We start from the raw sequence: 27880 nt of genomic DNA, 5'->3' as shown, positions 1-27880 counted from the left end.
AATTTCTGTTCATGTTAATATAAAATATCTATACTCTGTATTTAAGATTCTCAAATATTACAAATAAGACATGTCAGTTCAGTGATGTTTGTAGCTATTGTTAAATCTGTATGTTCCTCAAGAAATTGCTAGTAATTTATCAGTCATTGTTGTTCAAATACGCCACACTTTTGAACTGATTCTAATCAGATTCTCAATATTTTGTTCAGACATTATAATTTGTTTGACAGACATTCCCATAAATATGCTTACAGAACTCCATCTTAAGTAGTTCCATGGCATAGTTATTTTCTAAAGTCTGCACAAAAACTATTCTATTTTATTGATCCACTGGAGCTATCGCCTTCATTAAAACAGTCTCACAGTATCTTCCTGTTTCAGCAGTAGTAGGGAGTTAATTGGCAGTAGATTAGATGGGAGGGGTAGAAGTCAGGTACATCCAGAGTGGTATTTCGGTGCTCTGTAAGAGGACCATAGATGCATTGTGATATTTGATGGCAAAATTGGGACAAACAAAATTAATGTCAAAATTGAAATATTTCTCTAAATAAGAAGAGTATTCTTGCTAACCTTTAACTAAAACATCAAGTCATGTATTGGTGATTACATATACATTAAGTTTAATTGTTATGGTAAAAATTAAGTGATTCCATTTCAATAATGAAACCAAAATTGTTTAGAGCCAATCGTCGTTGACCTTAATAAAGCAGCGTTATGAGTGTCTGAAAGTAATCACATTATTAGAAATGTATTGATGGTGATAGAATTCTTTTCTTTTAAAATAATGCTTTTTTTTAAGTTAACATTTTATTTTTCCATAGATGAAAAAAGCTGGCTGCAGGATGATTGTGAAGATGTTGACACACCCCAGTGTCCAGAAGGGTAGGACTTCTATAATGTCTCTACATTAAATACTGTAGGTCAGTTCATGGGGGGGTAGGGCAATGTGTTGCTAAGATTTGAGTTTGACTGTAGCCCAGACAAAAGTTTATTCTCTCTGGCTGCAAGGATCATAAATTAAATTCAATTAATTAATTCAGAAATTCCTAGTGCGTATATGCTTACAACATGTAGCTACTTGGATATAAAGATAAGAAAAATAAACTGTTTGTTTGTTTGTTCATTATCCTGACAACACATAAAAAAGGCATTGGCGAGGCTAAATTTATTGTACATCCTTTGTTGCCATGCAAAGCTGGTGATAAGAGCTTCATCTTGGACAGCTGTATTGATTACTTATACAACTGAGTAGCTTGCTCGACCACCTCAACCAGGTAGCATGGGATTGGAGTCACGTGTAGAAAAGACCTAGTAGGGGTGGCAGGTTCCCATCTTGACTGGCATTAGTGAACCTGTTACTTTTTAAAAATATCTCAGCTTACATGCTCATTTTTTTTTCTAGTTCTTGTTCTTGTCCATAAATACCAGATTTACTGAATTAATTTTTACAAATTGTCATAATGGGACTTATATTCAGGATCTTTGGGTTGTCCAGTACCATAACCATTACACGAGCATGTATTGCAATGATGTGTAAAGAAAGATTGTACATTATACAGCTCCCATCTTAATCTCCTGGGACTGAATGCCATATTTTGTCCATGGGAATGTTTGCAAATATCAGAAGCTCTTTTAATTCTTTTGTAATCTTTGCTGCTTTATTTGATCTCTCTTTTATGGCAGTACATGGGCAATCTGATGGCCTGTTTCATAGGCTTAGGTGCTGAGCTCAAGATCTTAGCTGGACCATTAGGGAAGGCTCTATGGAGAAAGCAACTGCTTTACCAGAGAGAGAGGGAATATGAGTATGCATGGTTCTGGGACTGTTCTTGCCTATTCATTGGCATCGTTGGCAAGGCCAGCATTTATTGCCCATCCCTAATTGCCCTTGAGAAGGTGGTGGTGAGCCGCCTTCTTGAGTGGCTTGCTAGGCCATTCAGAGGGCAGTTAAGAGTTAACCACATTGCTGGAGCCACACCAGGTAAGGACGGCAGATTTCCTTCCCTAAATGACATTAGTGAACCAGATGTGTTTTTGCGACAATCCGGTAGTTTCATGGTCACCATCACTGATACTAGATTTTTATTCCAGATTTATTTAATTACAGGAAACTTTGTTATATCCAGCACCGACGGGACCGAGCTGTTGCCGATCTATCAAAACTGCCGGACATACAAAGTTAATGTTGAAGCATACGGAGATTTTCATCTCCGTATCTGACAACAAACACTGTTGCTTAGCAACAGCTTCAAACAGTCGGCCCGTACCTTGGAAGCGTCTCTGTAGCTTAGCAACAGCTTCAGAGAGACTTTCCAAAGTCTGACTGTTGGAAAAAAAAGCCACGAGAAGAAAAAAAGCCACCTAACAGAACGGCTCCTGATTTCTGCCGGTAGATCGAGGTTTCCGGACATACAACCTCTGGATAAACCAAGTCTCCTGTAACTGAATTTAAATTCCCCAGCTGCCGTGGTGGGATTGAACTCATGTTTCCAGATCTTTAGTCCAGGCCTCGGGATTACTAGTCCAGTAACCTAACCACTATGCTATCGTACCTACCTTGGCTGGGGAACTGTGGATCACCTAGCAAGAATTAAGGAGGGGAGATTGGAATGGTTCAAGGCCTGGTCATTAGCTGATCACAGCCGGGGTCAAAGCTTTTCACTTGGCCTCAATGATGCTTGGTTAGTGAGGGGAAGCATCAGCCAGGGCTCCCACACCTGATGAATAACACACTGATTTTTGTCCCCCATTTCTTTCTGTTGTAGTTTCTTGAAGTTCAATAACATAAGAACATAAGAAATAGGAGCAGGAGTAGGCCATTCGGCCCCTCAATCCTGTTCTGCCATTTAATAAGATCATGACTGATCTTCTACCTCAACTCCACTTTCCCGCCCTCTCCCTCTATCCCTTGATTCCCTTAGTGTTCAAAAATCTATCAGTCTCAGTCTTGAATGTTCTCAACGACTGAACATCCACAGTCCCCTGGGGTAGAGAATTCCAAAGATTCACAACCCTCTGAGTATAGAAATTTTTCCTCATTTCAGTCCTAAATGGACGACCCTTTATCCTGAGATTATGACCCCTAGTTCTAGACTCTCCAGCCCTGGGAAATAGCCCCTCGGCATCTACCATGTCAAGCCCTCTAAGAATTTTATATGTTTCAATGAGATCACTTCTCATTCTTCTAAATTCCAGAGAATATAGGCCCATTCTACCCAATCTCTCCTCATAGGACAACCCTCTCCTCCCTGGAATCAATCTAGTGAACCTTCGTTGCATCCCCTCCATGGCAAGTATATCCTTCCTTAGGTAAGGGGACCAAAACTGTACACAGTACTCCAGGTGTGGTCTCACCGAAGCCCTATATAATTACAGCAAGACTTCCTTACTCTTGTACTCCAATTCCCTTGCAATAAAGGCTAACATACCATTTGTCTTCCTAATTGCTTGCTGTACCTGCATATTAACTTTTCGTGACTCGTATACAAGGACACTCAAATCCCTCTGCAAACCAACATTTACTATTCTCTCATCTTAAAAAAAAATCCCACATAACACAGTTGTAAGAATGTTGCCACTCCTTGCAGGCCGTTTCTCACTACAGTACTTGCTCCCTCCCAGTCATGAGGGTGGAGTACTGTTGTCCATGATTGCAGTCTATGCCACTCTGACTGGCTGTCATGAGATACAATATCAATATAGTAAATTGGGTGATTTTTTTCCCCCCTGCAATCTGGATTGCTTCATGTTTGTGTAATGATGCGTTTTGTGGCTTAAGCAAGAATTTAAGAAACTTCTAATTTAAACAAGTGAAATTGGAATAATTACAACCTTGGGATTTGAATGTTCAAACTTTCATTTGGGAATCAAGTGCCAGAGCCAGCAGACCACTTTGAATTTCCCAAATCCAGTTTCATTACCTTGTGGGATTTGCAGATGTCTGGGATAGTTGGCAATGTGATGTTATTTCCCTGGGCTGCATGTATAGTGCAAGATACTCTTTAGAAATTGTAGATGAGGTTATGCTCATGCCTGTATTAGAAATCCAATTCAAGTTTAAGCATAGAAGTTATGACCTCTGGTATTTTCAGAGTAGGTAATCATTACCATCCAACACTCTCTATTACCAGAGCCTCATTTAGCTCTGATCTCATTCTGTCCTATGAATTGTGTTGATGCCTGAAATGCTGCAGTAGGGGTTTAGGGAGGGAATCCCAGAGCTCAGGGCCTAGGCAGCTGAAGGCACAGCTGCCAATTGTGGAGTGATGAAAATCAGGGATGCGCAAGAAGCCAGAATTGGAGGAGCGCCGAGCTCTCGGAGGGTTGTAGGGAGGTTACAGAGATAGGGAGGGGGCGAGACCATGGAGGGATTTGAATGTCTTGCCGGACCGGGAACCAATGTAGGTCAGTGAGCACAGGGGTGATGGGTGAACTTTGTGTGACAATACCATGCCCTGTGATGTATTTTACTAATTCATTCATTGAGAAAGCTAGAAATATTTTTTGAATATGAATGCAAAATATAACAACATGCATAGCTTAGATAATCAACTTTGCTTTATTTTTCATATTTTATGATATGTGGAAGAGTAGTATTGCTTATGTAAAACTAAAATAAGAACACCAGAGAACAAAGGTACTTGCATGATAGAATTCATTTAGCACTTATTTTGGTGTAAAAGTTGCAACAATTTAAATCTGAATTTTCTTCCAACATGCTGATTTTATAGGTATACTCGGCCTCCAGTTATCTTGTTTTCATTAGATGGTTTCAGACCTGATTATTTGCAGAAGTGGAAGAGTTATGTGCCTGTTATAGACAAACTGAGTAAGTATCATCAAAAGGGAGAAAAACAACTATATTCCATTCTCTTGTATATGTGTCTTCCAGTAGTTAATGTTTCCCTCTCTCCCTCGTAGCTTCAATTTGTACTGTTGGTGAAAGTCATGCATCATGCAAAATGTTCAATACCCTTGCCATACATCAGCTATTCTATTCATTATTGCTTAGGTAATGCATATTGACCATCCATTAGACCATAGAATTTCCTGGCAACCAACTACAAATTATGTCTTTAAAATATTAACTATTTTAATGATGTTGTGTTTCATTCTTTAAGATGATGGTTATTGTGCATCAGTGCCATAGAGTGCCAACTGGAATAGGGACAAAATTGGATTAATTTCTTTTTAAAAAGCACCCTTACAAAATGCACAGAATCTTGCAGAGTGGCTCAAACTCACAACTTGCCCATCAGTGTTTGCAATGAAGCCAAATAATAACAACAACAACAACTTGTACTTATATAGCACCTTTTAACGTAGTAAAATGTCCCAAGGTGCTTCACAGGAGTATTAAAAGACAAAAAATTTGACACCGAGCCACATAAGGAGAAATGAGGGCAGGTGACCAAAAGCTTGGTCAAAGAGGTAGGTTTTAAGGAACGTCTTAAAGGAGAAAAAAGAGGTAGCGAGGCAGAGAGGTTTAGGCAGGGAATTCCAGAGTTTAGGGCCTAGGCAACAGATAGCACAGCCACCAATGGTTGAGCGATTATAATCAGGGATGCTCAAGAGGGCAGAATTAGAGCAGCGCAGATATCTCGGAGTGGGGGGGGGGGGTCAGGGGTGGCTGAAGGAGATTAGAGATAGGGAAGGGCGAGGCCATGGAGGGATTTAAAAACAAGGATGAGAATTTTGAAATCGAGACGTTGCTTAACCGGGAGCCAATGTAGGTCAGCGAGCACAGGGGTGATGGGGGAACGGGACTTGGTGCGAGCTAGGACTTGGGCAGTTGTGATGGCCAAGAAAAGGGGCAGCAAATGGAATAAATCATCTTACCAGCCCAAAGTGTATATCATTTTTTGAAACATTAGAGTAGAGCATAATCTTACCTTGGGAATCATACAGTGGTTATAAACTTAAGCTCTTCTCTCCTGCTTTACAATGTTATTTGATTATCTTGAACAGATCCATTTCTGTTGTGTGTTGAACCATCATAGAACTGCTGTATCCTTGAGCCTGTGACTCATGGATTTACACTGTGTAGCCAAATAGATTTTTTAAAACACTGTTTCTTGATTTTCAGAACTTTTTTGAATACTCAAAATAAGTATATTTAGCATCTTTTATACTGTAGTGATTGGGGAACTGAAGCTGAAGAATCTAACCAAAATACTTTCATATTTTAAAAGTTCAGATTAAAATGGCTTGCAAATAAATGTCCGATGAAATTTAATGTGGAGAAGTGTGACTTTTGGGAAGAAGAACAAAGTTAAAGCTTTAAAATGAGAGGAGTAGAGACCCTTACAGGGGTTCATAATGACAAACCTTTAAAAATAGGAGAACAAGTTGATAAAACTGGGGGGAAAAGCATATGGAATCCTAGGTTTTATACATCGGTGTGTAGTATACAAAGAGGTTAAACTAAACCTGCACAAAGCATTTGTTAGGCCACAATTAGAATATTTTGGGGCCTTACTTTAGGAAGTATATCAAGGTCATTGAGATGTTTCAGAAGAGATTTACTAAGATGATCCCAAGGATAAGAGGCTTTAGATAGGAGTTGAGGGTAGAGAAACTTTCTCCCATTTAAAATAGGATGCTCATGAGATCTAATGGGATGGGGATTCAAAATTATGATGAAGTAAATTGGAGAACAACTATCACTGGCTAAGGTGTTGATAAATAAAGGGCATAAATTTATGATTGTCACCAAAAGAACAAAGAGAGAGTCTGGGAGAATTTTCCTTTACATAGAGGGTTGCTAGAATATGAAATGCTCTACCAGAAACAAAAGAAGATGTAGAATCCATAATAGCTAAAAGGGAAGTGCATTATGGTTTGAAAAAAAAATTAAAGGGTTTGGAGGAAAGGGCAAGGGAATGGGACTAAGTGGATAACTCAGAGCTGGCACAGGCACAATGGGCTGAATAGCCTGTGCTGTACAATTCTATGGTTCTATGCTTCCTAAACAACCTTATTTTGAAAATAAAAATCGACTTCCAATTTCTTTGAATTGCTGAAAATTACTCTAGTGGCTATGTGTTAAATATGTACTCTAGAGCTGTCAGTGAGCCATAAAGACATGCCTTGAGTCACCAGTTCAACTTTTGGTTTTAGTGATGCTTGTGTGTTTTGATTAGCAGCTGCAAAGGAAACCAACCTACAGAGCTCGGTCTCCAAAGTTAAACCAAATTCAAGGTTGATCTTGTTTTCCTTTTAAGGTTATTTTGAGAAATGTAAAAACAATTTGTGAGGAACAGCAATTTTGATTCTTTTCTTCCAATAAAAGGTATCTTATCTTAGTAATTCCTTTATCTGCTTTTAGTAACAATATCCAGGCAGAGGTAGACCACGGTTCCTTCTAACCTACCCATCCAACTTCTCACATAATTACCTTGAAGTATTTCTAAGTTTAATATCCTTAAATCCAATTTGTTGATAGGAACTTGTCTAGACCTTTTTTGAACCCAGTCATAGTTTCTTGTGCCAGTATCCTTGCTGGTAGTCTCTTCCACACACTTACCACTCTTCAAATGGGGGAAAAATATAATTTTCTGTTGTTGTGCTTGGTTTGAAACTGTGACCCCTTTGTTCTTGAATTTCATACACATTTGAAAAACTTAGCTGAATCCACATTCTTGAAACACCGAGCAGTCTTTCTATCAAATTGCCCCATAGTCTTTAAAGAAAGGGAAGTCCCAAGGTAGCTAACTTCTCCTAATTGCAGAACGGAGACAGAGCAATTAATCTAATAACTCTCTTTTGCACTCCTTCCAATAACTTAATATCCTTTTTTTAAATGGGGAGACCCAAACTGTATGCAGTACTTTCACCAAGGTCAGATATAATTTTAGAACTACTTCTCTCAAATTATAAATTACACATTTAGCCATACATCCCAACATTCTCTTCACTTTCCCAACTTCAAACACAGTTGCAACAGTTTTAGTGTTCTGGCCACCCAAAACAAGATCATTTTGCTGTTGCAACTAGTAGTTAGTACATAATCCACTGTGTCTTTCCTCTGGAGAATCTCATAACTTTATACCTCTCTGTATTGAATTACATCTACCTCTTCCTTCCCCCTGACATAGCTTCTCTCTCTGGATCTTTTTGAACTTGTCCACATTGATCATTATCATTCGCTACTGCTCCCAGTTTGGTGTTATTTGTCTATTTAGACATCTTGAATTCCATCCTCCACGCCATTTTATAAAGATTATAAACAATGGCAATCTCAACACCGACCTTTGTAGTACACCACTGACACCCAGATACCTCCGCATGCACCATAACACGATGCTCCCCACTAACTGGCCAATTGCTGATCCAGTCTAGTACATTGGTATCTATTCCAAGGACTCGAGTCTTGCATGGGAGTGTCAGATGTCTTTCTGAAATCCAGGTTTATGTTGACAAATTCATTTACTTGCAGTGAAATATAGCAAACTGAATAAAAATATGTTTATTCTATTTATTGTGATTCTTGGCAGGTACCTGTGGTGTGCATACTCCATACATAATACCAGTGTATCCAACCAAAACCTTCCCTAACCACTACTCAATTGTTACAGTAAGTAGGCTTATGTTGTTCCATGATATTGGATGTATGTTTTGTTACATGTGTTGTTCCATGATATTGGATGTATGTTTTGTTACATGTGTTCCATGATATTGGATGTATGTTTTGTTACATGTGTTCCATGATATTAGATGTATGTTTTGTTACATGTGTTGTTCCATGATATTGGATGTATATTTTGTTACATGTGTTCCATGATATTGGATGTATGTTTTGTTACATGTGTTCCATGATATTGGATGCATGTTTTGTTACATGTGTTCCATGATATTGGATGCATGTTTTGTTACATGTGTTCCATGATATTAGATGTATGTTTTGTTACATGTGTTCCATGATATTGGATGTATGTTTTGTTACATGTGTTCCATGATATTGGATGTATGTTTTGTTACATGTGTTCCATGATATTAGATGTATGCTAATGAAACTCATTTTTGAAGTTGAGAAAATCTTCTTGGTACATTACAATGTCTCAACTACAAGACATTTCATTTAGTTTAAAGAGATGCCGTTAGCATCATCATTCCAGGTAATCAGAATATAAAATATAATTACATTTATCTTGTTTAACTTACATTTTTTACACAGAAATCACAATTTTAAAATTCAAGAATAATTCGTGCTGACAGCTCACCCATCAAATTTAAATGAGGCATGATCCTGAGAAAGGTTTGCACCTCATCGGTCAAGTGACGTGGTCGGCCCGACAACTTGCCACCTGTTTTGGGCACAAGTTGAAAGTTCACCCCCAATAGAATTTTCTAGTACAGAAGGAGCTCCTTCAGCCCATTGTGCCTGTGTTGGCTCTCTGAAGAGCGAGCTGTTTCATCTCATTTCCTTGCCCATTCAAATACTTAGCTACTTTGAATTCTGCTTGCACCACTGTTTCTGGTAGGCTACTCTATGTCCTAATAACCTTTCTGCGCAGTTGCATAGTGTTGTATATGTGAAAAGACACCATTTAGGCACAGAACAGCCAATTTTTCTGTCAATGATCTGCTACGTGAGATGGGCTTTAGGAGGGACAGACTGGTAGTCGGGAGAGAAGGTTGGTGAAAGGAATTGCTTCTGCTCTGCGGGAGGAAGTGGCATTGGCAGTAAATGCCACCTCAGTAACCCTTTGGATGATAACCCAGTGCCAGAAGAAGTTTAATGAGTTGATTAAGGTTGGCAAGATAAGAGGCATCACCTACAGCTTTCAAAAATGTAATATACTGTGTGTCACTTGCAGCCAACTTACCCTCACTGTGCCCAAGAATCTTCAACAGGTGACTATTAATGTGCAGGTTCAAACCAAGAGGTAAACCATTGTCAGTAGTGTTCCTTTGAATGTAGTGCGTTTTTGAGCTGAATGGAGTATGCGTGCCTAGGAATAGGATTCCCTCACGTCACCTCTGGTTCTTTTCCCTGACATCTTATACCTGTGCCCCCTCATTATCGATCCTTCAGCCATTGGAAACAGTTTCTCTTTATTTACTCTATCTAAACCTTTCATGATTTTAAATACCTCTATCAAATCTCCTCTTTTGCTAAACAAACACCTGAATAGTCTTGTGCCATTCATTTCAATTTCAGGGGCTATATCCAGAATCTCATGGTGTGATTGACAATCGCATGTATGATGTGGACATGAATGCCACTTTCAACCTTCGATCGAGGGAAAAGAACAATCCCCTTTGGTACAAAGGACAACCTGTGAGTATTAATAACATTAGTGTGTTGGAACACTATGATTATAGTACAGTGTTTCTTTTATTTGGAAATATTCTAGCAAATAAAATTTTTAAAGATGCTGAAATATAATTGAACTACAAATAGAGTAATGTAGTGACAGTCCTTCAGAGAGCAGCCTGTAAGTATTTGCAGCAGTAACGTCTGTGCAGGGCCACACTGCTCATAATTGTCCACGCCTGTTGAAGAAATGTTAATTTAATTTTAGCTTTGTGTGCATATACTTGCTGACTAGTGCAGCCACTAGTATTCCCCAGGTAAGGCAACTACAAGAGATTAAAGAAGAAACTACAAATACTAGCAATTGAAATAAAAACCAAAAATGCTGGACATGCATGGTGGGATTAGTTGTAACTTGGGTTTTAACAGTGTATTGACTGCTAAACAAATGTTATGGCCCTGAAAAACTAATTTTAATTTTGTGGCATGTCAAATTTCTTCATTATGATAAAAATGTAATCTTTTAAGAAATTTAAAAAAAAAATATTGGGCCAGGCTACAGAAGAAGGCTGATAGTAGGTGTACATAAGCAAATGCTTGGTGCACTGGAAAGCCTGCTAGAAAGCTTGCGCTCTGTCAAGGAGCATGGAGGAGTCCAGCACCAACTCGGCACAGGGCTTTGCGCAGAGCTTGGAGCCCATCATTTCCAACATGGAAAGGGTGGTCGCTTCCATCAGCACACCTGTGGAACCCACCATATGCAGTGTCTGATGGCTGATGTTACAGCTTCCATTGCAGCACAAACCACTTCCATCAAAGGTCTGAGTGTTGCAGTAGAATCTGACTGCTGCCATCATGGCTCTGGATATCACTGTTCAAAGGGGCTTCCAGGGCCTCACAGCAGTCCATCAATCTGTTCTCTAACAGACCTATAGGATTGCTGAGGCACTGCCCTGGGAGAGTGGCAGTGGCTCTATGGAGCACGCACCTGTTTTGCTTTCTCAGGATGACGGCATTTGTGCTGCACTCCGCCAGTGCCCTTGCTGTTGCCTGTCAGCCAGCCAGCCAGCCCAGACTGCTGCAGCCCAGGCTGAGATGATGCAGTCTGAAGCCAGGCCTTCTAGGCCCCAGAGCTGCTTGAAGTTGCTATCTGCAGACTCCTCAATTGGATGTCAGCAGCCTTCCACCACTCATGCTGCATTGTAGGAGCACTAGGAGAGGCAAAGGCACACGGAAGACATGCACTAAGGGAATGCACAACGGTGATTAGTTTATTTTTGAATACATTATGCAATGAGTGAATTTATAAAATTGGATTGGAATGTGCATTTTCTGGTGGCTTTTATTTTTTGTTGTCAGAAAGAGGACGATGTGATGGTTAGTGATAGAGGAAAAGTAAGGAGCGTGGGACTATTGGTGAATGGGGCGGTGTGGCTGAAGTTACTGGTATTGCTCATGGAGAGCCCGGGCAGAAAGCGGCTGTCTACGTTGTATCCTTCCTTCCCCTACCCGTTCCTCCTCTTCCTCATGCTCCTTTTTAAAAAATTGTTTCTGGGATGTGGGCGTCGCTGGCAAGGCCAGCATTTATTACCCATCCCTAATTGCCCTTGAGAAGGTGGTGGTGAGCCACCTTCTTGAACTGTTGCAGTCCGTGTGGTAAAGGTACTCCCACAGTGCTGTTAGGTAGGGAGTTCCAGGATTTTGACCTAGCGATGATGAAGGATCGGCGATATACTTCTAAGTCAGGATGGTGTATGACTTGGAGGGGAACTTGGAGGTGCTGGTATTCTACTTCTAGGTGGAAGAGGTCGCGGGTTTGGGAGGTGCTGCCGAAGAAGCCTTGGTGAGTTGCTGCAGTGCATCTTGCAGGTGGTACACACTGCAGCCACAGTACGCTGGTGGTGGAGGGAGTGAATGTTTAAGGTGGTGGTTGGGGTGCCAATCAAGTGGGCTGCTTTGTCCTGGATGGTGTTGAGGATGTTGATGGTGGGGGATTCGGCGATGGTAATGCCGTTGAATGTCAAGGGGCAGGGGGTCTCGCTTCTTGGAGATAGTCATTGCCTGGCACTTCTATGGCACAAATGTTACCTGCCACTTATCAGCCCAAGCCTGAACGTCGTCCAGGTCTTGTTGTATGCGGGCTTCATTATCTGAGGAGTTGTGAATGGCACTATGCAGTCATCAGTGAACATCCCCATTTCTGACCTTATGTTGGAGGGCAGGTCATTGATGAAGCAGCTGAAGATGGTTGGGCCTAGGACACTGCCCTGAGGAACTCTTACAGCGATGACCTGGGGCTGTGATGATTGACCTTCAACCACCACAACCATCTTCCTTTGTGCTAGGTATGACTCTAGCCAGTGGAGAGTTTTCCCCTGATTCCCATTGACTTCAGTTTTACAAGGGCTCCTTGATGCCACACTCGGTCAAATGCTGCCTTGATGTCAAGGGCAGTCACTCTCACTTCAGCTCTGGAATTCAATTCCTTTGTCCATTTTTGGACGAAGTCTGTAATGAGGTCGGGAGCCGAGTGGCCTTGGCGGAACCCAAACTGGGCCTCAATGAGCAGGTTATTGGTGAGTAAGTGCCGCTTGATAGCACTGTCGTTGACACCTTCCATCACTTTGCTGATGATTGAGAGTAGACTGATGGGGCGGTAATTGGCTGGATTGGATTTGTCCTGCTTTTTGTGGACAGCTTCTCGCCTAATAGGCGCTGGTAAGGGCTGTTCCCTCATAATGGCCAGGTTGTGCAGAATGCAGCATACTACCACAAATCTTGATACCCGCTCAGCTGAGTACTGCAGGGTTTCTCCAGAGCAAGCGTTGCTTGAGGACTCCGATGGTATGCTATATAATGTTCCTTGTGGCAGCATGGCTTTCATTGTAGGCCTGCTGTGCATGTATACATGTGTTCCGGACCGGAGTCATGAGGGGATAACCCTTGTCACCCAGAAGCCAGCCTTTGACTTGCCGTGGTGGGTCAAATATAGCTGGCACAAAGGACTGCTGCAGAATGACGGAATCATGACTATTGCCAGGATAACGGGCATTCACCTGCATGATGCGCTGCCTGTGGTTGTACACCAGCTGCAGATTGAGAGTGGAATCCCTTTCGGTTCATGAAAATATCTGAGTTTACATGAACTCAGTCAATGGCACCCTGCACCATGCGGAAGCCTGCAATCTGAGCAAACCCTCGTGCTCGCTTCGCCTGCTTCTCTCTGGTAAGAGGGACTGAGATGAAGCTGTCTCTCTGTGTATAGAGAGCCTCAGTGACCTCCCTTATGTAGCAGTGTACTGCAAACTGTGAGATGTTTCTTATATCTCCAGCAGCATCCTGGAAGGAACCACATGCATAAAGGTAAGAGCCACAGTCACCTTGACAGCCACAGGCAATGTGGTCCTTGTCCTGCTCTTAGGTTGCAGTTGTGGCTGCAGCAGTTGGCAGATTTCAGTCACGACCTCTTTAGTGAAGCATCTCAAGCATTGGTCCTTGCTGAAGTTGAGGTAAGAGAATTGCCTTCTAAAGACTCTCAGCGGATATAGCCTCCTGCTGAGAGCCCTTCTCCCCATCCTCCTACTCTCTCTTCTAGCAGCTTGTCCTGCTCTGCGTGGCCTCTCTTCATTCTCCCAGTCATGCTCAATTCCAAGAGAAAGGCCTACCAGGCCACTCAAGTCTGGAAGCAATTTGTTTCAGCACAAGCTTTTAAATGACCAAAAATTACTTTAGCACCAACCAGACCACTCGCTGTAGACTATTCAAACTTTAGGCAAGTATAGGAAACATGTATAATTGCACCAGCAGCCAGAAGAAATAATCCAGCAACTAACTTATAAGTAGTTCATGATCCCTTTAAGCACCGCTGGTGGGTGATCCTTCATTCTATTTAATGTCCCGTTCAACTATGAGCAGTTAAGACAGGGCTGGTGTGTGGCGTTCAAAAACGTCAAACACTGATCGGCATCATCATCTGCTTGCTCTGCATGCTGCCAGCAGTCGTTAGGTGGGCGTGTGCAAACCCTTTACCAAGACATCGGAAGTGTGCACGCATCTTGGACGTCATATTTGAGTGTTAGGAGGCCACGTAGCGCCTAAACAATGGGCGCTACCGAGCCCAATTTCTCTTCTCCACCACCGCCCCCCCAGTGATAATGACTTCAGACAATGTACTGTATAAACTATTTAGCTAATAATTGGAATTAAGTCGATTTTTAGGATATGTTACATGTGTCACAAACCTTTTTTTTATTCGTTTATGGGATGTGGGCATCGCTAGCAAGGTCAGCATTTATTGCCCATCCATAATTGCCCTTGAGAAGGTGCTGGTGAGCCACCTTCTTGAACCGCTGCAGTCCGTGTGGTGAAGGTACTCCCACAGTGCTGTTAGGTAGGGAGTTCCAGGATTTTGACCCAGCGACGATATACTTCTAAGTTAGGATGGTATGTGACTTAGAGGGGAACTTGGAGGTGGTGGTGTTCCCATGCGCCTGCTGCCCTTGTCCTAGGTGGAAGAGGTCGTGGGTTTGGGAGGTGCTGCCGAAGAAGCCTTGGCGAGTTGCTGCAGTGCATCTTGTAAGTGGTACACACTGCAGCCACTGCTAGATCTGTTCTGAATATATCTCATTTAGCACAGTGTCCTCAGTGTGAAGATGGGTCTTCGTCTCCACAATGACTGTGAGATAGTCACTGCTGCCAATACTGTCATGGACAGATGCATCTGCGACAGGTAAATTGGTAAGGACGAGGTCAAGTAGGTTTTTTCCTCGTGTTGGTTCTCTCACCACCTGTCGCAGGCCCAGACTGGCAGCTGTGTCCTTCAGGACTCGGCCAGCTCGGTCAGTAGTGGTTCTACCGAGCCACTCTTGGTGATGGACATTGAAGTCTCCCACCCAGAGTACATTCTGTGCTTTTGCTACTCTCAGTGCTTCTTCCAAGTGGTGTTCAACATGGAGGAGTACTGATTCATCAGCTGAGGGAGGGCAGTAGGAGGTAATCAGCAGGAGGTTTCCTTGCCCATGCTTTACCTGAAGCCATGAAACTTCATGGGGCCCAGAGTCAATGTTGAGGACTCCCAGGGCCACTCCTTCCCGACTGTATACCACTGTGTCACCATCCCTGGTGGGTCGGTCCTGCCGATGGGACAGGACATGCTCAGGGATGGTGATGGAGGAGTTTGGGACATTGGCTGAAAGGTATGGTTCTGTGAGTATGACTGTGTCAGGCTGTTGCTTGACTAGAATTTGGCACAAGTCCCCAGATGTTGGTGAGGAGGACCTTGCAGGGTCGATTGGGCTGGGTGTGCCGTTGCTGTGTCTGTAGCCGGTGCCGAGGTCCGTCCGGTTTCATTCTTAATATTGTGTTTCATAGCAGCTTGTTATACAACTGAATGGCTTGCTAGGCTATTTCAGCGGGCAGTTAAGCATCAACCACATTGCTGTGGGTCTGGAGTCACATATAGACCAGATTTCCTTCCCTAAAGGATTTTTACGACAATCCGACACTAGTAATTATTCCAGATTTATTTAATTAATTGAATTTAAATTCCCCAGCTGGTGGGATTTAAACTCGTGCCTCTGGATCATTAGTCCAGGCCTCTGGATTACTAGCCCAGTGACATTACCACTACGCTACCGTTCCCCTTTCAATGGCTGTGAGTGTTTTACCTTCTGTCCTCTATTCACTCAGAAGTTCATTCAGTTGACACCTAACTTTAGAGACCATTTATTGGTTTGTACAGGGTTAAGAGAATTACTGTAGTTGAATCCAAATCTTTAAAATGTGTTACATATTTTGTGAAATGCTCCACAGTACTGCTGGAAATTCCACTCTGCCCCTTATTAAAATGTTTCATTCTTTTTGTTAATTGTTTATCCCCATCTACAATGGTTTCTGATGATGTAGTCAGAGTTAAATTTTGTCACTTCATAAAACTACAGGAAATGTTCATGCCACTTTCTTTTCAGTTCCTGCCTCCACATCGTGCTCCGGCTAAGTGGGAAGGTAAACATAGCCTAGATTTCTTGGCATCTGCTAAAGCCAGTATAATTCTGTGCCTAAGCGATTGGAAATAGTGGTCTTCTGTCTGCAAGGATTCCTGTGTTTTTTTTTAGGTCTTAGCGTGTCCACGGACAGTCTATACATAGCCCAGCCAGAACTGGACACATTTTTGCACCTTGTTGTTGAATTCGGCAAGATCTGCAACAGTGCAGGGTTCCTCTAACGATGGGCATTGCAGGAGATGTTGCATAGTCTGTGCCTCAGTTCCACATTCACAAGTTGTCGGGCTGGTTGAATATCCCCATTTGCTTAGTGACACCATTGAGCAACCTACACCGGTCCTAAATCTGTTAAGGCACTTCCAGGTTGCCCAGTTGCAATTAGCTCCTGGGGGAAGGCTTTCATCAGGTAAAATTTCCATCGCTGGGGGTTGTTCAAGACTGGCGAGCCGGTCTTTCCACAACGCGATGCGGGCTTCAGATGAGGTTGATTGTAATGGAACAACACTGTTCATGAAGCTCTTCCTTGACTTTAGGCGGCTGGGTGTAGGTGTATGACAATGTAGAGGGTGCCTCTCATCTGATGTTTGACGGAGTTGCTCTTTTTTGCTGGCTACCGTTCTTCTTATATCAGGGGGAGCAATACCCGCCAGGATATATAGGCTGTTGGTGTTTGTTGGTTTTAAGCAACCTGTGATAAATCGGCAGCTTGCAGTCAGAACGGCATCCATCTTCTTGGCATGAGTAGACCTTTCCCATGCAGGGCAGGCATATTCGGCAGTGGAATAGCAAAGGTGAAATGTAACTAAGTTAAACACAGAAAATATTGTCCATAGTGAGGTTTTAGGCAATTGTCTCTTCCACAAATTCAATATAATTGTCTCATGTTTCCTGATCCTAAAATGATACTGTAAGTTTTGTGTTAGCTCAGTGTCCTGGTCTGGTTAACTGCTGGAGACACACATAATGGATTCACTTGAGTTCACTTGCATACTGATAAAGCTGCACCCGAAATGAGAAATTCAGCCCTGCAGTTCTTTGTTAACTGTCATAATGGTTTTATTGTTTGCATGCTCAAAGCATTTTCTGTTATGATTGATTTATAAACTGTATTACAGGGAAGATATTTGCTTTTCTAACAAGAGGAAATTCTGTCAGCCAGCTAAACTGAGAATTGCCAAACATTTCATGTTTATGCATAACAACTCGGCCATTATTTGATCACTGAGAATTAAAAATCAGCTATACTAAAAATATTCTGGAAATGTAAAATATTGCAATGCAACAATCATCCGATGATGCACTTCCTTTGTAAATGATTTATTCTAAAAGAGTAATTATTCATCTCAATTCGTGTAAGTGGAGGAAAACATCTGCATTCTATTTATAGAACAAGGGCCGAGAAATTCAGTTGGCGCCGCGCCAGGGCTTTAGCGCCGGAAATTTAGCGCCGGCGCTAAGTCCCCCTGCGCGCGCCAAAAATTCAGTAGCGCCGCGCCCAAACGGCTGCCGGCGCTACAGGAGGGTGTCAGCGCCTCGAAATGGGCGCTGACTGCCGCATTGCAGCGCAATTCCGGCGCTGCGGCACCCGATGCGGTGCGGCAGGCTGGGGAAGTGCAGGCCTCCTCCTTCAGTTAAGGAGGAGCTGCCTGCACCCGCCCGCTGGCCGTTGAAATCTTGAAAAAAATGAGCCCGGCACCTCGGAGAAGTGCCGGGCTCGCAGGCCAGACGCATCTGTTCCGCGGGGGGGGGGGGGGGTGGAGGAGTCCGGGGAGGGAGGTGCGGGCAGGCGGCCGGCCGCCGCGCGACCTTAATGCGCCGGCGCTAACTCGCGTAGGACTCTGCTGAAACATCGTTAGTTGCGGCTGCCACGGGCGAGGCGGCCGCAACTCAATTTCGGCGTTGGGGCCCGTCACCACGGCAACCGGGACGCTGCGCACACCGATGACGTCATCGGTGCCGGCGCAGCGCAACCGGTCTAACGCCGATGGCAGGGCCCCACTGAATTTACAAACCGGCCATAACTCCGGCGCTAGGCCCTCTAGCGCCTCAAATGGGGCGCTAACCCTACTGAATTTTCAGCCCAAGGTATTTTCCAAATTGAAATAAAAGCAGGACATGCTGAAAATGCACAGCATGTTTGTCAACATCTGTAAAGAGGAAAGACAGGTTAACGTATTTCCAGCATGGTTTTTATTTAAATTCTCAGCATTTGCAGTTTTTAATTTTACTTCTCCAAGTTGAGTTTTGCTCAGGTACCTCTGAATTAACATCAGTGTTATAAATGTTGTCAAATTTTGTTTGATGATGGTCCTGTGAGGTGCCTTGGGACCTTTTACTACATTAAAGGCACTATATAAATGCAACTTGTTGTTGTTAATAACTTTGGAACTGTTCCTAGAATCATAGAATGATACAGCACAGAAGGAGGCACATTGGTAGAGCTATCCAATTAATCCCACTCCCTGCTCTTTCCCCATAGCCTTGTAAACTTTTTCCCTTTAAGTATTTATCCAATTCTCTTTTGAACGTTACTATTGAATTTGCTTCCACCACCCTTTCAGGCAATGCATTCCAGATCATCATAACTCGCTGTGTTTGAAAAAAAATGTTTTCTCATTTCACCTCTGGTTCTTTTGCCAATCACTTTAAATCCGTGTCCGCTGGTAACCGACGCTGGAAACAGCTTCTCCTTATTTACTCTATCAAACCATTCATGATTTTGAACACTTCTATCGAATCTCCTTTTAACCTTCTCTGCTGTAAGGAGAACAACCCCAGCTTCTTCAGTCTCTCTGATAGAACGGATTCTTTTACCCTCAGTCTGGTTCAGCAAACACTAAGTCGAATGCAACTGGAGAATTCAAACGATTTATTATCCGCGGAGTCTTACTCTGATATATCGACACCGACTCTTGCAAGAGTCTGACGAATCCAACAGAGTAAGCAATTTCTCATACAGTGTGCTACATTTTTATCCCTGCCTTTGAGAAAGCATTAACACCTCGTACATTCTGCACCAATCATGAGCTGTGCACGTATACATTTAATTGGATTTCCTGGTCTGGCAGTTTGAAATAAAGAAGTCACATTTTACTGAATGGGTTACAGCTAAGTAAACATCCTGGTAATGTGTTCATGATCACCTAAACATTATGGTAATGCATTTGCAATCACCTAATGTCTGTACAGTTTCTACTCGCCGCCCTACATTGTTTCTAACAGCAAGGGGTAACATCATGGGCGCCAGCCTTGTTAACAATTAAAGATCAGGTATCAGGTTAGCCCTTTTTACTTTTCTGCTGCTTTTACAGTTTCTGGTTTCTTTTTCTTGAAATGATATTCTCATTCCCTCCTTTTATCATTCTATGATAACCAACCGTTATTCGGGTACGTCTATCTTATTTAGTCGATCAAATTCTTATACCTTCTAACCTAAAATAGTCAAAGCTGCTCATAATAGAGGGCAACTTCAGACAACGATTCTGTCCTTTGGTGTCTGTAGTTATACTGCATGGTCCTGCAGTAACAGACTTGGTCGCCTGGCGTCGGCAAACGTAATCAAATTTACACTCAGTCCAATAGCATGGCAATGTTCCTCTGTGTTCGTTTCTCAGCACTAGCGAGCGGTGGGGCTGTCTAATAAGCCCAATGTAGGTGTCCAAGTTGATCACGTTCCATTTCCCGAACCCGCCTGGGTTATCATCATTGCACCGAAGCACGTCTCCTTGGCATAGATGGTGTATCCGCTTGGGTTGGTTCCGCCGGCATGTCCTTCTTCTGGGCTGTTGAGTTATTCCAGGGGTGAGCAGGACACTGATGGAGAGGATCCACAGGGGCGTCTGCATGGTCAGTCGGCGCGGCACGTCTGTTTAAGGGAGAGATTTCTTGGAAGCAAGAGAGGTTAGCATTCTTTAAGTTTTAGGCACAGCATTACTGACAATTTTACAGTGGTGGAGGTGGACCCAAGCACTCTTTCCCTCTACTTTGGCAGCAGTTGGGGTGATGAGTAGGACTTGATAGGGTCCTTCTCAACGAGGTTCCAGTCCTTTTCGCGTCCAATTCTTGATTAATACATACGCTCCGGGCTCGACCTGGGACGGACTGACTATAGGGGGGAGGTCGATGTAGGCAGCGCGTACCCGGGAGTGCAAACTTCTCAATGCCCTGGTTAACGATAAAATATAGTTAGTCATTTCTGCCGTCATGTGGTGAAAGTGGACAGTCTTTGGGACTTCCTGGTTCCACGGGGTTTTGGGAGGTCTGCCATATATGATTTCAGCAGGGCTTAACCTTGCTGCACCAGCCGGGGTAGTACGTATTTGGAACAAGGCCACGGGGAGTAATTTGAGCCATGTAGTTCCCGTCTCGGCCTGTAATTTGGCAAGTTTATTTTTCAAGGTCTGATTAGCCCGCTCGACCAGTCCGGCGGCCTGTGGCCTGTAGGCACAATGTAACTGCTGTTGGATGCCCATTTGAGTGCAGAATTCCTTGGTTACCTGACCCACGAAGTGAGGGCCGTTGTCTGAACTTAATCGGTTTGGAATTCCGTACCTGGGAATAATTTCTCTCATTAAAACTTTTACAACAGTGGAGGCTTTGTTATCCGTAGTCGGGTAGGCCTCAATCCACTTAGTAAATACATCAACAATAACCAGTACATATTTTTAACACTGACACCTTTCTAACTCAATGTAGTCCATCTGGAGGGTCTCAAAGGGACCCGTGGGTAACAGCGTCTTACCCGTTTCACAAGGTATGCCTTTTCCTGGGTTATGCTGCTGACAAATGAGGCAGCGGCTGCTAATACCTTGAGCCAGAGCTTGTAATCTAGGATGCCACCATGTAGCTAATAACGTGTCACTAGTTGCTCTGGCACCACAATGAGTTGCAAAGTGTATACATTCAATAACCCATAATGCTAGCTCATCTGACATACAAGTTTGCTCGGCAGGGGTGACCCATAATTTAGACACAATCATATGTACAACCGAGCTGTTTCCACAGTCCCTTATCACAGTCAGGAGCGTCCTCCTGTAACTTAATGACGTCTTGGATGGTTGGCATTGGCTTTTCCGAGGGAGACTTGCTTTTACTTGAGCTTTTAGTCTGGCTCATCATTCTAGGCACAACCACTCGTTGTTCCTGGGACGCTTCCCTAGCTTCCTGGTCTGCGCATCTATTCCCTATATCTACAGGGGTTTGTCCTGCTGTGTGTGCGGAGCACTTTATCACGGAGATCTGTTTTGGTAGCATGAGGGCTTGTAGCAAATCGGATACTAATTTCTGATGGGATATCTGTGTTCCTGCAGAGGTTAGGAACCCTCTGTTTTTCCATAATTGTCTGAAATCATGAACCACTCCGAAGGCATATCTCGAGTCTGTATAAACATTAACCTTTAAGTCCTTCCCTAAGATACAAGCTCGTATTAATGCGAACAGTTCTGCTTGTTGGGCGGAATACGGAAACTCAAAGGCAGCAGACTCCAAAGTGTTACCGTCCTGATTTATGATTGCATATCCAGAAAGTCTTTTCCCAAGGGGACTGACGGACGCACTTCCATCTACATACATGGTTGTGTCAGGACTCTGCATTGGGGCATCAGATAGATCCTCCCTGACGGAGGTATCTTCCTTGATTAAAAATAGACAATCATGTCCTGGGTCTGTTTGTTCGAGGGGTGGTTCTGTGAGAAAACATGCTGGGTTGATAGTAGTACAATGCTTAAATTGCAGTTTAGGATTATTTAACAAGTATATCTCGTACTTGTTCTGTCGGGCCATAGTGAGGTGCTGAGTTTGTAACTGGCCTAATAGTGCAGTTACCGAGTGCGAACTGTATACAGTAATATCTTGTTGCAAAGTTAGATTGGCAGCCGATTGTAGGCTATTATAGATGGCGGTCAGAATCTGGGTGCATACGGGATGCCCTAGCGCTACCGGATCTAACTTCGAGGAGTAGTAAGCCACCGGCCTATGCTTGTCCCCATGTTTTTGAGTTAGGACAGCAGTCGAACAATCAGTGAGGATAGTGCAGTATAGCTGGAAGGGCCTGTCATACAGGGGTCTCCCCAGTGCTGGGGCTTGCGACAATGCTTCCTTTAGGTTTTCAAACGCTCCCAAGACACGACAGGGTCTAGCTGAAACTCGCTCTCCATACTGGTGTATGGTGTTAGTCATTTGGTTTCTAGAGCGATGTTGGGTATCCATTGTCTACAGTAGTTTACCATCCCCATCCATTGCCTCACTTGTTTTGCACTACGGGGTACGGGGAACTGACAGATTGGCTCAATCCTGCTTTTCTCTAGACTCCGCTCGGTTGCTGAGAGCATGAAGCCGAGGAATTTAACTTTCTGTTGAGCCACTAGTACCTTTGATTGAGAGACTACGTACCCGAGTGAGAATAGGTGATTAAGCAACTGGGCGGTGTCTTCCCGGTTACTTTGTTCATCAGGGCTAGCTATTAACAAGTCGTCCACGTACTGGACCAGAGCGGAACCATGTTTCAAGGTCAAAGTCTGCAACTGTCTTTGTAGGCACCTAGAGAATAATGTTGGGGAGTTTACAAAACCTTGCGGCAGTCGGGTCCACGTGTACTGTTGTCCATTATAAGTAAAGGCAAAGAGGTACTGGCTTGCCGGTTCCAGTGGCAAGGCGAAGAAGGCGTGTTGGAGATCGACTACTGCAAAGATTTTCGCTTGTGCAGGGACCTGGGCCAGAATGTGAGCTGGATTAGGCACTAGTGCATGAAGCGGTTGTACAATAGCATTGATAGATCGTAAGTCCTGTACTAATCTGTACTGGTTTGGCTTTCCTGATTTTTGAACTGCAAGTATGGGCGTGTTGCACGGGGACTGGCATTTAATCAGGATTCCTTGTGCCAGTAGTCCCGTGATCAGTTTATCAATGCTGGGTATCGCTTGTTGTTTCAGCGGATACTGTCGTATGGAGGGTAGTACAACATTTTCCTGTAGGGCGCTTTGGATGGGAGTTATTTTAACGCATCCTACCTGTGTGGGGTCTTCTGCCCACACTTGCGGATTGACGTATTCCGGTACCTCATTCCCAACGTGGTGGTGTAACTGTGTCAAGGCTACCTTTGGTTCTTGGTAGAACAGGATAGTTCGACCGCCTGACAGGGCCTGCTCCTGCCGGTCATCTGGGTTAGCTTGTTCAACTGCCTGTTTTACCATGGGTCCCAGGTCTTTCGCACGGTAGGGGGAGTTTACTTCCCGGGTGATGTGTGGGGCTACAGTTAGGGGTTGCTTCCACAATTCCGAGGGAACCTCAACATATTCTGCTTTCCCCTCCGGTCCCGTAACTATGGCTCGGAGAACAACATCCCACTCAGTCCCTTCATAAGCTTGGTAAAAATTCTCCAATTCCTTATCCTTTCCACTTCGATCATAAGCTAGGGTTACATGAGATGGGGGTTCATCTTTTAAGTCCAGAGTCCACCATTGTGGGGTGATAGAGACGTAACATTGTCTTTTAGGGGCCCATGGTTTTACAGTTATTCCTTCGTTCCCACACTCAAGTCTTAGTTGAAATGCACATAACAGGTCTCTGGCCATGAGATTGCAATCCAGCCCATCTGTGATTACGAATTGGTGTTTTACGGACTCATTTCGAAATGTTACTTCAACTGGCTCTGATATTGGGTACTGGCACACTTGTCCTTGGAATCCGGACAGGCTTTGTGTTTCCCCGGATTTAGGGAGATTGAGCTCTGATCGGACAGATGACATAGCAGCTCCGGTGTCTACCAGAAACGTATGCCGGCTCCCTTCAATCAGCAGTGATAGAACGGGCTCCTCGTCCGACTGGAACCCGTTCACCACGAGGTTGGCTAGTCAGTACTGGGGAAGCGGATTATTCTGGGAGAAGTCTGTATATCTTCCTTGTCCCCGATTTCCCTGCCAACCTCCCCATTGTCCTTGCATGTGGCCCCCTCTTCCTTGTCTTCGGGAGGGACATTCCCTGTTCCAATGGCCTTGCTGGCCACAATTAAAACAGGTATCTGACCCTGCTTGCCTCCCTCCTCTTCCTCTATCGCCGAAATTTTGTCTTGGGGGAGCGTAGGGTGGGCCATAATTAGGGACGGTTGATCCGTTGGGATGGCTGGTATCTCTGTACCCTTGTCTATCAACCCACCCTGGGACGCAGTACTGGGGCTCCGTCTGATATCCTATCACATCTTGGGTGGGCTTTGGCTCTTCCTTTTTTATCACATACTCAGTCTTGACTTTGACCTGGGGCTGACTCTCCTGACTCTTATTTTCTTTCCAATAATATTTCACTGCCCTGGCCATCTGGCTGGGACTATTCTCTGACCAGTCCATATTGTTAGTCTTAATTGCTTCAGACACCGAGGTTGGTAGACAATTTACTAGGATAGCATAGTATTGCGGCGAGTTTGCTCCGTTCCGGTAATTGGCATCTCCTGACTGACTCCAATATACCTCAGAGAATCTCTCTAGGAATTCCTCTGCTCCCTCGCCCTTTCGTGGTTTAGTATCCAACACCTTGGATATTTCAATGGGTTTCTGCAGGGTGGTGGTTAAAGCAGTGAGTATGGCGCGTTCACGAGCAGCACTCTGTGCGTTTTGAGCCTCTAATGTGGCATGGTCCTCAAAGCCTAGGTTAACCAAAAACCTTGCATGTTCGGCGGGATTCAAGATCTGCTGTACTAACGCCCATAAGTCTCTTGATTCAGCATTATAGACGAGTATAGTAGTCCGGAGGAATTCTACAAACAAGATGGGGGATTTCTTCCTATCTGGCATCCCGGTTAAGATAGCCATTATCTCATTAGGTTTCCAGGGGTAGAAGATACCTATGGTCCGGGGGTTATCGGCGGCCACTGGAATATTTGCGTTAAAGGCAGGGTTAGGCATTTGTCTCACCGGCAACTGCCGGGGTGTCGGTTTATGTCTGGCGGGTCTCTCGGTATCAGATTCTGATTCCAGGGATGACAAGTCGTCTCCTGAATCTCCACTGTCAATGTCACTATGGTCCCGGCACTCTAAAAAGGACCTTAAAGCCTTGAGGGTACTCTGGCTCTGACTCTCTAGTCTCTGACTTTGAATCATCTGCCTTTGATTTCTCCGTTTTCGTGACCTTGATGGACTGGGTTGGGGTGGGGAGGGTGGCGTCGGGGGCCGATTATTCTTAGTCCTGAGTCGGGTGTAAAAGGCAACAGGGTCGGTATACTGGGGACCCGGTTGTTGGTCTCCCATCTGGACCGGCGGGGGATTATTTACTTGAACCGTGACTGACGGCGGCGGGGAAACGGCACTGGCAGATACTTGAGGTGTCGGCGCGGGGGTTTGTACAGCTGGTACGGGTGCCACCGGGGGATAAATGTTAACGTACGGGGGGGGGGAGCGTGGGGAACAACCTGAGCCCTGTGATTCCATTCGTCCAAATCATCATCACCATCTCCCTCTGTCAAGGCAAGGCCAACCATTGGATTACGTAATCCACTCTTATCAGCCTTTCCAGGCTCGCTCATGGTCTTTTCAGACTTTTGTTTTGAGCGTTTCTCATGAGCACATTCCTTTTTCAATACCTCTACTGATTTGACTACCCCTCCCCCTGTAAGTGCTATTCCTAATTTTAAGGCATTATCCTGCCAACTTGCTAACAAGGAAGTTTCTTTCAGTTCCTGACAGTACTGTCTCCATAGGGCAATTAGTTCTTTGGCAGTGGTGCCCCTGTTACTTTTCCAAATTAGTTCTTGAGCCTTTTTAGCGGCATCTAGATTCTTAGTTCCTCCTAGTGGCCATTGATCACTTCCTAATTTCTTATTTAATCCTCCCGACAACTGTCTGAGTTGCTTCGCTTTGTCAGGATGTTGTTCACAAAGGGTCTGTAAGGCGCTACCCGATTCAGTCGTGGTATCTAAACAGTTGCCCATCTTACTCCCCTTGTGAACTTTACACAGTCGCGTTTTAAACTTGTTCAGAGCCTAGGCAGGCCAAGTGAGATACAAGGTCGACGCTTTACCTGACACAAGTGCTTATTTCTAAGTTTACACAGTTCCTAGTTATTCCCTCAGTACGTATACTGACCCTCAGTGATATCCGATCACTGACCCTCAGTGATATCCGATCACTGACCTAATCACCTATCCCTTCCAGTATTCGCCAGACTGACCTGGATCTCGGCGGGACACCACACGGGAGTTAGCGATTGGCCGACTCGTTGTCAGACTGGCGGAATCGGAGGAAAACCGAGGCAGTACAAAAATTACTCACATCGGGGGCCCATTTCCTCCCTCCACGTCCGAGACGATTCAGCTCCTAGTTCGCAAACTCTCAGTGACTGTCCGTTGAGATCCCACTTCTGACACCAAATGTTAGAACGGATTCTTTTACCCTCAGTCTGGTTCAGCAAACACTGAGTCGAATGCAACTGGAGAATTCAAACGATTTATTATCCGTGGAGTCTTACTCTGATATATCGACACCGACTCCTGCAAGAGTCTGACGAATCCAACAGAGTAAGCAATTTCTCATACAGCGTGCTACATTTTTATCCCTGCTTTTGAGAAAGCATTAACACCTCGTACATTCTGCACCAATCATGAGCTGTGCACGTATACATTTAATTGGATTTCCTGGTCTGGCAGTTTGAAATAAAGAAGTCACATTTTACTGAATGGGTTACAGCTAAGTAAACATCCTGGTAATGTGTTCACGATCACCTAAACATTATGGTAATGCATTTGCAATCACCTAATGTCTGTACAGTTTCTGCTCGCCGCCCTACATTGTTTCTAACAGCAAGGGGTAACATCATGGGCGCCAGCCTTGTTAACAATTAAAGATCAGGTATCAGGTTAGCCCTTTTTACTTTTCTGCTGCTTTTACAGTTTCTGGTTTCTTTTTCTTGAAATGATATTCTCATCTCCACATAACTGAAGTCCCTTATCCCTGGTACCATTTTAGTAAATCTCTTCTGCGCCCTCTCTAAGGCCTTGACATCCTTCCTAAAGTGTGGTGCCCAGAATTGAAAGCAATACTCCAGCTGAGGCCTAACCAGTGTTTTTTTTTTAAAGGTTTAGCGTAACTTCCTTGCTTTTCTACTCTATCTATTAATAAAGCCAAGGATCCCATATGCATTTTAATAGCCTTCTCAACTTGTCCTGCCACCTTCAAAGATTTGTGTACATACATCCCCAGATCTCTTCCCACATCCCCTTTAAAATTGTACCATTTAGTTCATATTGCCTCCCCTCATTCTTCCTATCAAAATGCATCATGTCACACTTCTCTGTTAAATTTCATCTGCCATGTGTCTGCCCATTTCATCGGCTTGTCTATGTCCTCCTGAATTCTGTTACTATCCTCACTGCTTACTACATTTCTGAGTTCCGTATCATCTGCAAACTTAAAATTATGCTCTGTGTACCCAAGTTCAGGTCATTAATATATATCAAAAGATATATATCAGTAAGAGCAGTGGTCCTAATACTGACCCCTGGAGAACACCACTGTATACCTCCCTCCAGTCTGCAAAACAATGGTTCATTACTCATTCCTTGATGAACCTTTAATTGTCAATGGAGCAAGGGCAGGCCTGAGAGGTAGGCCTCCACGTGGTGAGAAAATCAAGGCTG

At 44.0% G+C, this 27880-nt stretch overlaps 1 protein-coding gene across 1 annotated transcript in view; it reads left to right on the top strand.

Moving 5' to 3' along the window:
* LOC147112659 (venom phosphodiesterase 2-like) overlaps nucleotides 1-27880 on the top strand; it is a 210666-nt gene that overhangs the window by 80364 nt on the left and 102422 nt on the right. Inside the window, exons 4-7 of the mRNA XM_085997122.1 lie at nucleotides 822-882; nucleotides 4731-4828; nucleotides 8496-8575; nucleotides 10163-10282. Coding sequence (XP_085853248.1) covers nucleotides 822-882; nucleotides 4731-4828; nucleotides 8496-8575; nucleotides 10163-10282 — 359 coding nt within the window. The remainder of the gene's footprint in view (nucleotides 1-821; nucleotides 883-4730; nucleotides 4829-8495; nucleotides 8576-10162; nucleotides 10283-27880) is intronic.

This window comes from Somniosus microcephalus, chromosome 9 (genome assembly GCF_052327205.1).
Source record: "Somniosus microcephalus isolate GS21.2 chromosome 9, FLI_Smic_1.0, whole genome shotgun sequence".
Taxonomy (NCBI): domain Eukaryota; kingdom Metazoa; phylum Chordata; class Chondrichthyes; order Squaliformes; family Somniosidae; genus Somniosus; species Somniosus microcephalus.
Note: the sequence above shows the minus strand (reverse complement) of the source record. Positions and strands in the feature narration are given on the sequence as shown.